The 14,808-nt window shown below is 50.8% G+C and overlaps 1 protein-coding gene across 1 annotated transcript in view; it reads left to right on the forward strand.

Moving 5' to 3' along the window:
- Positions 1 to 239: 239 nt before the first annotated feature.
- The window catches only part of ITGB4 (integrin subunit beta 4), a 57,069-nt gene continuing 42,500 nt past the window's right edge, over positions 240 to 14,808 (forward strand). Inside the window, exons 1-4 of the mRNA XM_027834667.3 lie at positions 240 to 1,009; positions 12,330 to 12,424; positions 12,889 to 12,971; positions 14,323 to 14,424. Coding sequence (XP_027690468.2) covers positions 1,005 to 1,009; positions 12,330 to 12,424; positions 12,889 to 12,971; positions 14,323 to 14,424 — 285 coding nt within the window. The 5' untranslated portion in view covers positions 240 to 1,004. The remainder of the gene's footprint in view (positions 1,010 to 12,329; positions 12,425 to 12,888; positions 12,972 to 14,322; positions 14,425 to 14,808) is intronic.

Below are 14,808 nucleotides of genomic sequence, written 5' to 3' on the forward strand. Positions count from 1 at the left end.
TGAGGGCTTTTACTCTCATTCAGGGTGCAAATGGAGGATGCTGACCATTAATTGTTGTCAGCCAGACATGGAAAGAGACAGGGTCGGTGGGGAAGGGGTGATGGTTGTCCCTGCTGGAACTTGATTGGCCTTTTTTTTGCAGGGAGCTGCTGGGACCTGAATTCTGCAATACAATATTATCTCAGTTTGCCTAGCATAGGAAGTCTGGACGAAAAGTTCCTACCAGACAGAAGGAACTACGGAGGGTGGGGAATTCAAGCAATCTAGGGCCAGCCCCTGGGTGGTGCAAAGCTGTAAGCCCTGGATGGCACACTCAGCCCTGAAATAAGGGTCTGGCTTTGCGCTCGTCCGGGTTTCTAAAGCAAAGGCTGAGACACAACCCCCCTCCTTCTCCAAACGATCCCTTCTGTAAATCTTTGTTCATGAAGTGTAACTGGGCTGGGCTATGTCTCAGCTCCCAGCCCTTTTCCTGTGGGTGGGGAGGAGGGAGAGAGTGCTTAGCTGACCTCGCTGTTCTTGCCCATACAGGTGTGCATAAATTGAAGGAATGCCAGACTGAGTGACAGGCGCCTCCCCTTACCCTCTACCTGAGCTGGAATAAAACTGTCCCTTTCTGGAAAAGGGATCCCACTACAGCTATTCTCACCCTCTCTCCTCCTCCCCTTACATCCCTGGTAAGAGAGACAGGCAGAGGGAATCATTTCTAAGAGAAAGAGGAGGAAGAGAAGTCAATATTTGATCAGAGGGGACAGAGATCCCTGCAAAGGTATGTCAAGTTCATGAGCTGCCTGCCCACCCTGAGGATTTAAACTTGGCAACTGAATGGAAAAGAGAGAAAGGGGATCAACAAATAAAATAAACAGGCTAAGTGTGGACGTCTGCTGGTGGCAGTGAAGCAGTGAAATTCCCCTTTTGCCTTCAAAAGAATTTCTTGGCTTGCTGTGTGGGTGACTGCTATTTGGATTGTTGCAGAGTATTTGGACTTTGAATCAGACACAGCACTAATGAGGTTTGTGGAATTAATTTATCTGTGTTCTTTAGTGTGGCGCTTGCTCTAATTTTTTTGCTATTGATTAACAAAGGGGAACAGTTAAATGAGGCACAGGGCTTCTCTCACAGGTAGGCACAGGACAGATTGAGGTGGATTGCTTATTGTATGTATCTCTTTTTTGTTTTGTTTTTTAAACGTGTATTTTCATTCGTTTGTGCTGCTTGGAAATGGCACTGGTTGATCAGACAGGTTTGTTTTGCAGAGTTGTGCAGTTGTTTGGGGGCAAGGGAGTTACCTTATTAAAATATGTGAAGTGCTGTTTACCTCACACACACAGCAGCAATGATGTCTGAGTTGTGGGATTAGCAAAAGTTGTCCCAGGTTTCTAAGGGTTGCTCTTTTCATTCCGCTTCTTGCTAGCCAGGGAAAGATGAACTGTGCCAGCAGAGAGAGCATAGGGAACTTGCAACTAAGATGGCCCAAGGTGTTCAGAGCTACAGGTTGGGTTGAGCCCATTATAAACACAGGGGCCATTTTGCAAAATGTGGATCTGTGTCCAAAGTTTGGGGTTAAGCCAGTTAAAAATGGGCCACCTATGAAATCCGTGTTCAGATTCAGGGAGTTTGGTCTCTTCTGAATTGCAGATAGAGCTCTGCTTTTTCTTGCTGGCAAATCTGGCGTAGTGTGTGCACAAGAGAAGGAATAAAGGGATGGAGGGGCGGTGAGAGTGGGGAGGGATAAGGGAGTCAGCGTGCATGTGTTGGGGACAGGATAAGGGGAATAAAGTGTTTTGGGGGGAGATAAAAGGGGCAGTGGAGGGTTAGAGGACAGGAGGGGGCCATGTGCCGGGCAGTTGGAGGAGAAGGGGCTGTGTGGGGAGGGGAGCAGGGGAAAGTGAGAGGATTTGTGGACGTGGGGCTATATCAGAATTCTGAATCCTGGTAACAGCACAGACAAGATTTGTAGTGCACTGCTGCAGATGCTCACCTCAGCAAAACCGTCTCCAAACTGCTGGGCCCCTTTGTGGGGAGGCGACTGGGAGGAGAGGGGCACTAGAGTGAATGTAGTTTTCCAAGGGGCATTCAGTACGCCCAGCTGGACAGGGGCATTCCCCATGGGGTAACATTAGCATTGGAGGGAACAGGATACCACCGGGCATTGCTAATAAGTTATGGAGCATTTCACTGAGCAGCTCACCAGTATGAATCCTGCCCAGCTGAGCAGGAATTAAAGGTTGTTCCCACCTACTGGATATTTGGTGGCCCTTAATGGGTTTGCTTTAATGAGCCATGTCACAGACGCACCCCTATGTTTTGCACTAGGCCGGGGGGGCCAACCTGCAGCTCCTCAGAAGTTATTTTGCGGCTCTTGTCTAGGCACCAACTCTGGGGCTGGAGCTACAGGCGCCAACTTTCCAGTGTGCCGGGGGGTGCTCACTGCTCAACCCCTGGCTCTGCCACAGGCCCTGCCCCCACTCCCGCCCTTCCCGCCCCCTCCCCGAGCCTGCACTGCCCTTGGTCTGCCCCACTCCCCCCCCGCCCCGAGACTCCTGCACGCCATGAAATAGTTGCTCGGGAGGTGCGGGGAAGGAGCGGGAGGCGCTGATCGGCAGGGTGGGGTGGGGGAGCTGATGGGGGGGCTGCTGAGATATTACTGTGGCTCTTTGGCAATGTACATTGGTAAATTCTGGCTCCTTCTCAGGCTCAGGTTGGCCACCCCTGCACTAGACTGTAAGCTGGAGGCAAGGACTGTCTTGTACAGTGCCTAGCACGATGGGGCCTGGATCTTGGGAGTTCCTGCAGCAGGGGCTGAAATTACATTACTATAGATGGCAAAAGTTTGTGTCTCACACGCTGGAGGGATATTTTAGGGGGATCTCTTCCTAACGTCTGAATTTTTGGAGTTAGCAACAGAGAGTTCTGGCTCCTCTGCCTTGCGGCGACTCTCTGCATGCAGCCATGCCGGGGGGCGGATGAGTCCACAATCACATTGCTCCATCTGCCTGTCGTCCTCTCATTCAGGGAAGGGCTTAGCCTGAACTGAGGCAGCTGCGCTTCCAGCCAAAGAGCAGCTTGCCGCTGCTCCCCAGCCTGCAGAGGAGCAGACCCAAGCGTTGGGGGTGTCCCCAGTGCTAGCGTGGTTAGTCTGCCTTCATTCTTAGTGTGGATTGTGGCAGTGCCTGGGAGCCCCAGTCATGAGCTAGGACACATTGTGTTAAGCGCTGTACAAACACAGGACAAATTGCCAGTCGTTCTCAGTTTGCCAGTGTGATGTGCTGCATCTCTTTGAGTGGTCAAACACGAACTCCTTTTAGGGGATTATACCTGGAGCCATGCGCCATTGGAAAGGCCATTTGGCTTTGGTTTGAAGTGGTGTCTCTGATTGGCCCCTATTGCTTATGCACGTGTGTGTGAACACAAGAATAGTCTGACCCTGTATGGTCAATGGTGCATCTAGCCCAGTATCCTGTCTTCCAACAGTGGCCAGTGCCTGATACTTCAGAGGGAATGAACAAAACAGGGCAATTATTGAGTGATCCATCCCCTGGCATCCAGTCCCAGCTTCTGGCAATCAGAAGTTTAGGGATACCTGGAGCATGGAGTTGTGTCCCTGACCCTCTTGGCTAACAGCCATTGATGGACCTGCCCTCCATGAACTGATCTACTTCTTTTTTGAACCCAGTTATAATTTTGCTATTCACAACATCCCCTGGCAACGAGTCCCACAGGTTGACTGTGTGTTGTGTGAAGAAATACTTCCTTTTGTTTGTTTTCAACCTGCTGCCTATTAATTTCATTGGATGACCGCTAGTTTTCGTGTTATGTGAAGGGGTGACTAACACTGTCCCCCGTTCATCCGCACCAGTCATGATTTTTTAGCCCTCTATCATATCCCACATTTCAGCCCTCTTTCTTCTAAACTGAACAGTCCCAGTCTTATTAATCTCTCCTCCTACGGAAGCTGCTCCAAACCCCTCATCATTTTTGTTGCCCTTCTCTGTGCTTTTCCCAATTCTAATATATCTTTTTGGGGATGGGGCAACCGGAACTGTACATAGTATTCAAGGTATGGATGTACCATGGATTTCTAAGCACCTAACTGTGTTTATGGCTACAAGAGTAGTGCTGTCCAGACTCCTTGCCAGCTGCTGCCAGCCGCTGAGCCGCCAGTATGACCTCTGGCCCCAGGGGGGGCAGCTCTGTGAGGCTGGGTAGAATAGTGCACTAAGTCCTGGACTAGGAGCGGGCGGTTCTGATGCCAGGGTCATAGTAATGATGACGATGGCCTGCTCCAGGGCCAGGAGAGGCTGTGGGGCTGTGCAAAAGAACCAAACTTCCTTAATTGGAAAGGGCCCCTCCCGGGGGTTTACTGTGCATGTGAGTCGGGGGGGAACGACTCGATTTGCACATACGGATGTCGGGGTGTCCCAGCAGGAGCGCTTTGAACATCCGCCATAAATGCTTCGAAGGGCAGTTGAGCACATCGCTTTTAAGGGTCAGATCATCCGTCCCTTCCTCAGCGAAAACTCTGAAATTGGGGGAGATTCACCTAGGGGGGCAGGGAGATTCACTTGGATTTGGACAGGCTGAGCAGGAGGCAGCATTGACATTCACTATTCAGAGAGGGAAGGGTGGTCTGGTGCTGGAGGCACTGGACTTGGGCATGTGTGAGATCTGGGCTCAGTTCCTGGCTCCCTGTATGACCCAGGACAAGTCTGTGCATCTCTCCAGGCTTTGAATTCCCATCTATAAAATGGGGAGGGTGTTTCCTTCCTCTGTCTCGTCTGTTTGGACTGTCAGCCCTTTGGAGCAGGGTCTGTCTCTCACCGCGTGACTGTGCACAATGCGTCCTGTTAGCAGATCTTACCACCCTTGCTGCAACGATCACATTAGTGCTTCCGTAGCAGTACAGAAGAACCATGTGCTTTGCACTCAACCTGTCCTCCTGCAGCTGTTGCCTCCAGCTCCTGGCTGGAGACGGTGATCCAGGAGGGTGCGGGGTTAGGAAGAGGGATATTTCTTGCCAGTGCCTGTCAGAAATAGGGGGCAGTATTCTGGCAAGCGGCCCCGCATCGGTAGCGGGGGCTGCGGTGCTGTAGGAGATGCTGCTGGGGGTGAGGAGTGGGCTGCTGTGTGATTCCCCCCACGCGGAGGGCTTCGGGAAGGGGAACGGGAGGAGAAGTTACTTGGGAGGAGAGGCTGAGGAAATTCCTATTGTCCAGCAGCCCAACAGGGCCGTCATAGACAGAGACAGGGCCTGAGGGGAAACCTGAGCACACTGAGTCGTTTCATATCTCATCATGGGTATGGAGCACAAAAGGCTGCTGTGTCCCGCTCTGCAGTTCTAGCCTTGCTGGGGGAAGTGCACAGCTCACACCAGAACACGCTTCTAACAGCTGGACCCTCAAAATGCACGGACACGGAGACCCAGGCTGGGCGTGGCGGCTGTTCTCTCCTGGCTCCAAAGTTTCCCCCCAATGTGTGGGGGGAGGCAGAGGGCTGCCTCTCTGCAGACTATGACTTCTTGATCTTTCCCACTCGGTTTTCCTCTTCCCTTTTGTCCATGTTCCCTTTGCTCCCATCAGGTTCCATCTCCGTCTAGAAACAGCTGTCACCTCTGCCAGTTAGTATGGCAGAGCGGCCCAAGCGGGTGGAGTCCTCCTCTCAATGGCTGGTCCTTAGTGTGTCCCCTGAATGTTACAACCACACAGGTGCCAGCTTCTCAGCTGCGGTATCTGTCCTGGGTGAGCATGCCAAGTGCCTCCGCCTGGCTGGGCCAAGCTCAGCTGGATGGGAATCTTGCCCTTCCTGGCTATATTGGCTGGCCCCAGCTGTTCAACTCCAGACGCTGTGCAGGCACCAAGGTATCTGGGCTTAAGACTCCGCCTCACCCCTGGGCTCTGCCCAAAGCTCCTGGCCAAGGAGAAGCTTGGAAAAGTGACAAACTGCAGCGGAATCCTGGCTCTCCAAACCCCTTCTCCAAAACGTCTCTCCTTACTCCGGTGCTTCCCGACGAACCAGACATCTTTGCCCTGGCTCAGGCCATTCAGATAATCAGGAACCCATTGCCAAACTTACCAGAGCAAATGCCTTGCACTTCGAGTTTTATGTCCCAAAACCGATTGGATCAAAATCCTGGTCCCATAGAAATTGCTGGGAGCTTTTCCCACTGCCTTCAGTGGAGTCAGAATTTCATACGCGGACTCCTGATGACCCATTATCTTCTACTGCGCTCACTGCCTAAAGGTGAGGTCTGCTGACAGATGGACGGACAGATAGACATCTATAACCTTGCTGATCACCATGTGGCTTCTGCGCTCGGTTATATTGGTGGTCCCTTTCTAAAGCAGATCCAGTGGCAATGTTGTACTGAGCTATGTTCATGTGGGGGAGGGGGAAGGTAGAGGAGGAAAGCACCAGGGTTTCTGGGGTCATGACCCATGCCAGATAAACTGTAATTTGTGTCTTTAGGAATTTACACTTTGCACGTTGGTAGATGCTGCTTTTTGATTTAGAGGATTGCATTAGTGCAACTGCTACAGGCAGCAGAGATCCCGCTACCAGAGCTACTGCTAAGAGACAAAAAGAAAAGGAGTACTTGTGGCACCTTAGAGACTAACCAACCTTAGCAGGATGAAATGGTCCGTGTTCATCAAGGTTCCCTACGAGGTCTAATGTTTTAATCTATTTATTAATTATTTGGAAAGGAGGGTGAGGTGGCACACCCTGCAGGTGTCACAAAGCTATCTTTGTTAGTCACGGCCGGAGAAAACTGGCAGGAACTTCAGAGGAGGGACCTCCCCCGGCTAGGAGAACGGACAACATGCCGGCAAATGAAGTTCATTGTTAAATGCAAAGTAATGCACCTTGAAGGGTAACATTTAAACTACTCCAACACCTTACAGGGTTCTAAATTAACTGTGTCAGCCAAAGAAAGGGACCTGGGCGGAGTAGGTCAGAAGGCATAGACAGCTCAATGAGGGTCTCCCTGACTGTGCAGCTGCACTCTAAAAGGCAGCCAAAATGTTAGTGTGTAGAAGGATCTGAAATACTGTGTGCAGTACTCATCACCCCATCTCCAAAAGGATCCTCCAGAACTGGAGGCGGTTCAGAAAAGGGTGATAGGAATGATCCAGGGCTTGGAAAAACTCTCCTATGACTAGAAATGGGAAAAGCCTGGGGTTGTTACTTTGGAAAGAAGATAAATAAGAGGAGACATGATGACAGTGTATGAAATAATTCATGGTTTAGAGAAGGTAGGTCAGGAGTTTAGGTCTCCCTGTCTTATATCACAAGAACAAGTGGCATTGAATGACATTTAAAAGTGGCAAATTCAAAACCAATAAAAACAAATGCTTTTTCACACAACGCACAAACCAAGTGTGGAATGCGTTGTGTCAGGATGTTCTTGAAGCCAAAAAATAGTGTGATTCAAAGAGGGGCTGGATGCTTATAGGGATAAGAATATCCAGAATTATAGCTAATGCTAATAAATCCTGCAAGGGATATTAAACCTCATGCGCCAGAGTTTAAACCAACAGCTATTAGGGATTAGCATGAAATCTACCATGGCAGACAGATTCTCCCACATCTGCCGAATGCAAGGTTTCTTGCACCTTACTCTGAAGCATTGAGTGTTGGCCACTGTCAGAGACTGCATACCGGACTAGATGGACTTCAGGTTTGATCCAGTCTAGCAATTCTTAGAGTACTTATCGAGATATGATGCCTTCCTAGGATATCGATTTTCAAGCAGCTCTGGCTCTGTCACATGTATTAATATGCCATTGGTCTGTGCCCCTATTAATGATGCACTTCACGTTTGTTGGGAGGAGGCGCTCCCCTTTCCAGCCAGGTCTGCACACATGGACCTCTCTTCCATTAAAAACTGTCCTGGAATCCAGATGCAGCATCCTGTCAGGTTTACGCCTAATCCATCCTGCCAGCTGGTACAGCCATATTGGTTCAGTAAAGGTACAAGGAGCAGACTCTGGCCAAGACTTTAAGGTGGCTCAATTGAGGCACCCACATACTTTTAAAAGTCACTCTTTAAAAGGTGTTGCAGAGGGTGGTTGCTCCTTTCTCATACCCTTTGCCGATTTAACCTGTAACCTCTTCAGGGAAGGGACTATGTCTTATCATGTGTATGTGCACCACCTAGTACAAACAAGCCCTGATTGCAGTTGGGAATTTCTACTGCTACAGTAATACAACTTACATTTTGCATTCATATTCCCATTTTACAGATCGAGAAATTGAAGCATAGAGATAATTAACACCCATCTCTTATCTAGTGCTTTTCATCAGTCGCTCTCAAAGCACTTCACAAAGGAGGTCAGTGTCATTATTCCCCTTTTACAAGTGGGGAAACTGAGGCACGGAGGCAAAGTGACTTGCTCAAGGTCATCCTGCAGGCTAATAGCAAAGCTGGGAATAGAATCCACGTCTCCTGAGTCCTAGTCCAGTACTCTTTCTCCACAGCCCTTCTTGAAGTGACTTGCCCAAAGTTGCAATGTGAGTTAATGGCAGAGTCAGGATTTAGATCCCAGGTTTCTGGGCTCCCAGTCTGGTGCCCTGCCTGCTGCACCCTCTTGCGTCCCCTGTGCTAGAATTGGCCAGTGCTGCTACTTTCCTAAGCTGCACCTTTAGAAAAGAGAGAAACCAAGAGCGTAACAGACCACGCATCTGCTAGTGAGTGCACAGAGAATACACTCTAACAAATCTTTTCGACTGAGAAATGTTCACTTCCTTGCAGGGGTTTGGAGCAGTTTTCACTGGCTAAGAGGAAATGTGAGACAAAAGGAGAATTCAAAACACTCCGTGGTTGTTAAGACACAGTAATCTCCTGCTTTTAACTCCTGCTCGTCGGGTTCTGAAATGATCTGACCTGTTGTTGGGCAGCTGTGATCATTCTTGGCCAGCCTGGTGTGTGTTTGGGTTGTTTTGAGGGGGTGTTTTCCCCAGGGCATCTCCATGTTGATCTGACCATGTGGTGCTCAGGGCAGGACTGAGCACTGGACCTACTCAGCAACGTCTAGGGTGGCTAGGCGAGAAGTGCTAGCGGGAAAAGTGGGGGCTACAGCACTCCTTATTATGTGTATGACAGTAGTGCCTGGAGACCCCACTCGGAGTCAGAGACCCATTGTGCTAGGTGTAATATAAAACCCTAGTAAGAGACCACAGCCCCTGCCTTGAAGAGCACACCGTCTAACAGGGTTCTTACAGACGTGCACGTTCCCTGGTCTGTTGCATGGCAACATTGCTGTTAAAATGGGGCTGGATTTTATCGTCTTTTATCTAACCGCTCACCACGACTTGATGGCAGCCTGTGCGCCCAAGGCACTGAATAGCACATGGTGATTCAAACTCTCCTCTAATGGTTCTTTCCTGTCTTTCCTCTAAACAATCCAAGTACCCTCCCTCCTCTGGAGATCTGTATATATCTGTGAGCTTGGCATGCCAACACCAGTGCCCGTGTGACATAGCAGGCATCAAATGCAGGGTCTTCACAACAGCCATGGGCTCTTTGGATGTGTGGTGGAGTGGGTTTTACTGAGTGCCGGTAGTGGCAGTCCAGGGAGGTTTACCTCTGTGTTTTCTCCTTCTCGCTTGGGAAGAGAGCCCATCCTTTGGGTCTCAGTTGTGGATGGTGTTTCAAGGCATTTCTATAGTGCTCGTTGCTGGAGAGTCTGAGCAACTGGTGTTTCCCTGCCTCTCGTTACGATCATGTCATCAGGACTAGGGTTCAGTAGGGCAGGAGGCGGCTCATGGGAATGGGAGACTTTCCCCAGTTCAGAACCATTCCCGCCCAGCAGTAATTGGAAACTGTTACCATCTGGTGCCAAATGAGATGGTCGTCTCAGTGCAGTGCCTAATGGGCAGCTGCCCACAGTGCACCTGGCATTAACTGGAACTTTGCTGGCAGTGACAGCAGAAGCACCAAAGTCTGAATGCGGGCAGAGGTTGAAATATCCTCAGACTCCTTAGAGATGGGTGCCTCCAGGTCGGGCTGAAATGCTCTGTCAGGGAGTCAGAGTAGGAGGCCACAGCTATGAGTAACCAGAGAACATTGATCTCCATGGCTGCCAATGTAGCACCTTCCACCAGCTCTAAATTCACTTTAAACTTGATAGACCAGTGGGACTGAATGCTTAAGCCACAGCAGCAAGGTACGTGAACAGAGTACATCTCGTCATGTTATCCAGGTGCTCTAATGAAAAGTGCAGTATAACACCAAGAGGGAGAGGCCAGCGCTTGAGTGCTGAGGCCCTGATCTGGCAGACGGACGCACATGCTCAGCGTTATACACTGCGAGCAGTTCGGTGGGCTTCAATGGAGCAACTCACCATGCAGATAAACGCAGACCTATAGAGAGGTAGGGCTGGAAGGGACCCGGAGGCAAGTCTTTGCTGGATCTACGCCTGGCCCAAAGCCCATAAAGTCAATGGGAGTCTTTCTGCTGATTTCAGACACTTTTATATAAGGCCCTTACCAGCTAGTTCACAAAGCCCAGTTCTTCGGGGGGGTCTCCCAGTGGGAACTGGTGAGCTGCTGCTGTATGTGACAACCCAAGACGCATCATTCCCACCTTCCTGAAAGATTCCTGCTTTGAAGGGTTTTACAGCCTCTTGATATTTTAACATCATGCTCAGGAGCGTGGATTACCCTGAGATGGAGAAACAAACCGACTAGCCCCAGGGAATCTTTGTTGTGAGAGTCAACCTTGCATTGTGCCTGCATCCTCTAGCTTGAGGTGCTTTAGTACCTTAAGCTAGACTTCGGCCTTGACATTTTTAATTTTCCTGCCCACATGTAGCAATATAGGGAATCAGTCCTCCTGGCAGAGGAGGTGTCTATAATAGAAAACTACGAACTCTTAAATGATCTTCTGCAAAGTTTTGTCTCCTTTGTTTCCCCAGGGGCCCCACACTCCATCTAGAGTGTAGTGCAGTAGCCAGAGACATCTAATGGCTGAATAAAATATTGCAAGTTCATGCATGGCCACAGGAAACATGATTTAACAAGTCAGCCTTTTGCAACTAGTTTGACTTCAGTGCGGTGCAGCTTTGGAACAGACAGAGAGTGAAAGTTGCTCTTCACGGGCTCTCAAGGATGCAAACCGGTTCAATAGCCTGTCACGGGGCCAAACATCAGGGTTCACCGTGGATGTCTGGCACTTGCCAGAGTGGTTGGTGCCATTCTGGAAATTCTTACTACAATAGAAAATAGCCAAAAGGAGGAATTTGGTACCTTGTTTTTCCTTCTCCGTCTCTCATTAGACCACTGGGCCCTGACCCCGGGAAAAGGAGGTATTTGCTCTGGCTGTGAGGCATGCAGGCTGACTGGCACTGGGCTCTGATTAGCCATGGCCTACCCTATTGTTGGTCCATAGGCAACCATGGGATGGTGGAGACAGTCAGTATTAGTGGTTTCTCCTCCTTAGTTGGGGCTGGAAGGCAGAGAACTATATGTGTTTGTAGCTCTGCTGAGAAGGGTGCAGAAGAACCAGCGGTTACTGGAGCCTTTAAACACACACAGCGACTCCTTAGCAAGGAGGATCTCTGTGAAGGGAGGAGTGGGCAGCTAAAAGAGGGGAAGGGAGACTGCTTGGGTCCTCTCCTGAGCAGAGACTGATAGCTCTGCCAGAGCCAGGCAAGCGTTGTGCATGCCTCCCCATGCAGCTCTGCCAGGGCACTTTGATCCCAGCCCGCAGCCCCCATCTGTTTGTCCTGCCGCTCTGCTGATGTACCTCACACCAGACCTGCAGCACCCCGATATTACAGGGCTAGGCATTTTCCTATTCAGAGACTGCTAACCAGAACTAATTGCTGCTAGGCATCGTTCTAGGGCCCCTTCTGGGCTCCAGTCCCAGAGCACAGCGTGTTCCTGGATATGAGTGAGCCTGCCAGGGGAAGGTGACCCAATAAAATCTGTGCTGAACAGGGCAGTGGCTGCTGCCAGCATGAGGGCACTACATACAGGGATGCACTGGGATATTCAACTCATTTGCACAGATCACTAGCCGCTTTAAAGCTGAAACACCTGTTTGGGAAACTAAAGACCCTGCTTCATTCCCCTGTCCTGCTCCAGTATCCCATGGGTTAATTCCAGTATAAAATCCCCCCTCCCCCCATCTCTCTGTGTGGTGGGGGGATGTTCCTATTTGTGGGGGCTCTGCCAATCACCCCATGCTGCGAACCTGTCTGGAGGTAGAGTCCTCTGAAGCCCCACAACTGCTCGGCTGTGATTGCTCATGTGTTGGATGCGTTGCATGGGTTATCCCCAATATAAAACTCCACACACACTCCTTGTAACATTGTTGGCTTGTGCATTTCCAGGAGGAAGAGGATGGACATGCTGCTCCAAAGGGCATTGGCCGGGCTGCTCCTGTTGGTCATGATCTGTGACGTATGCTTGTGCCAAAAGAACAGAAGTAAGTTCAGCTCTTGTGTCTGTCTCTCCTACTCGGTTACGCTGCTGAAGTCCTTGGCCCCGCAAGCTCTGGGGCACATGCCTCTCCAGCTGCCTTCTCCTGGCCTGCTAAGCAGCCGCTTTGTATCTACTCCTATTCCAATCACTCTTGAAATGCTGAATGTGTGGCAGAGCTTGTGGGTAGCATCCAGGTGTCCTGACTGTTAGGCCCTGGCGCTATCCAAGACAATGCTCTTTAACACACCCTCCTATTTCTTTTGCGTGCACTTGCTCCATAGGTCCCGTCCGTTGGTCTGTCTGACATACACGCTGCCTCTGGTTTTGAGCCAGCTCCCACTAAGTCTGCGATAAAACTCCTATTGACTGGGAGCAGGTCCAGCCCCTCTGATCGTGGCTCGCCCCTTCTCGCTTTCCGAGGTCAGGCCAGCTTCTTCCGCTCTTGATGTGTTTGATCTTGCCTCCTAGTTAATCGCTGCGTGGCCTCCAGAGCAAGAAGCTGCACGGAGTGTATCCGAGTGAGCAAGGACTGCTCCTACTGCACGGACGAGGTGAGCGCCTCCCCTCTCAGGACTGTGTCACGCACAGTGTGGTCACGTGGCCTTTCACTAGAGAGAGGCCCCCCATCAGCCTCCAAGAGAGGGAACCTGTGTTTGGATCCAGCTTCACAATTGAGCCCTCTCCTTCTAATAGGCTGGATCCCGGCTTTGGCAACGTGTGGCTCCACGCTGTCTCTGTCTGTCACTCACAGACAGTTTGGGGGTATTCCAAGATTTGGGCTCAGGCCCGTCTCTCTTTTGACCTGCCGCCCCCTCAGTGCAGCCCTCGCTCAGACTGCTGGAGAACCTCCCTGTTAGGGGAGCTGTATAAGAGGCTCCTTTAGATTCTGCTTCCTCAAGAAATGGGTCCAAAGGGAAATGAACCTGGCAGCAGTATAACCCAGGCAGGGGGCGGTTTGTGGTGGGCTCAGAGCAGGGATCTCTGGCTGCTCAGGGATAGACGCCAACCCCCAACTCTGGAATGAGAGCGAGGGGTGGGCATTTGGGTCCGACGTACCCCACTGTGAGACAAGGGGTTGGGCTGTGATCAGACAAAACAATTGCCCCATTGCCTCCTGGTCCCCAGTCTCTCCAGTCCAATGGCACAAGTTACCACGGTGCAGCTCTGCCCAGATGTGAGCTGGATAGCCCAGTGGCAAGAGTGCAAAAGCATTTCTTGCACAGCTGCTTTGTCAGGTAGCAGGGCCCCGGTCCCAGCAGGGTGAGGGGGGCACATAGGGTAGACCACACAAGAGGTGCTGGCTCTGTGTGGGGAGAGAAAGGAAGCTGAGAGCAGGGAGGGGAGGGACTCAAATGAACCAAGAATGCAGGAAATGAGGACCAGTGAGGAATTTTTAAGAGGGCTTTGTTGTAATTTCAGACTCAGATAAGCCTGATCCTTGGCTCAATAGAAGGGGGGAGGGCAGGAGAGAGGGAGCAGAGAGGAAATGGGATGTAAAACACAGGCGGGTGAAGCACAGAGAACGCTAAACCCACAATGTGGGAGAGATGGAAGAGTGAACAGGTGGGGGACTCTCCCTCTTTTCTATCTAAGATGACGTTTCAGTATCTGTTATATGCTCTCCGGAGGGTAAGTGTTTGCAGGGGGAGAGGGCTGACTGGCTGAACACACTGGTCCTCACGAACGGGAGGGGAGCTGGGGCCTGTGACAGAGAGGTGTCCGAGGGGCAGTCTCTCATGAAGCCGAAATGCCTGCCCAGCTGAGCCTTTTCCACTCCTGCCCGCTGCTATCCTAGCGGAGGAGGGGCCGGCTGCCTGATCCCCCCCTCCCTGAATGCTTCCCAGCCTCCCGGGATTCTGTTTGTTTCCTAACTCTGTGGGTTTTCCTCTCCTGTGGTCACAGACTTTCAAAGAATCCCGATGTGACCTGAGAGAGAACCTGGTGAGCTATGGCTGCATCCGGGCCAGCATTGTGTACGTGAGAGGAGAGATGCTGGTGCAGAAGGTGAGCAAAGAGCACCAGAGCCCTGGAGATAATCCACCAATGTTCTGCTCCTTGTTTCCTTGACAAGCCTTTCACTTGATTGCATTCACACAGCTCTTCAAGGGACATCAGCATGTCCCGAACCCCACCTTCTGGTTGTTGTAACCCACTGAGAGAACTCTCTCCAGATTCCTAAATACTTCTTTGCAATTCCACACGGCTAGGCGAATATACCTACCAGCAACTATTGTTTATATAAGGCCCACTCAAAAACAGGATATGCCCTTTGCTAGCTGATTACCATACCCCATTCTCAAAGACCTGCTGGCGAAACGGATGCATGAACAAAAAGACACGCACATGTCAAGCTCTGTTCGAAATGCAGGAGTGGGTGAGGCAGCTCGA

This window comes from Chelonia mydas, chromosome 14 (genome assembly GCF_015237465.2).
Source record: "Chelonia mydas isolate rCheMyd1 chromosome 14, rCheMyd1.pri.v2, whole genome shotgun sequence".
Classification (NCBI taxonomy): domain Eukaryota; kingdom Metazoa; phylum Chordata; order Testudines; family Cheloniidae; genus Chelonia; species Chelonia mydas.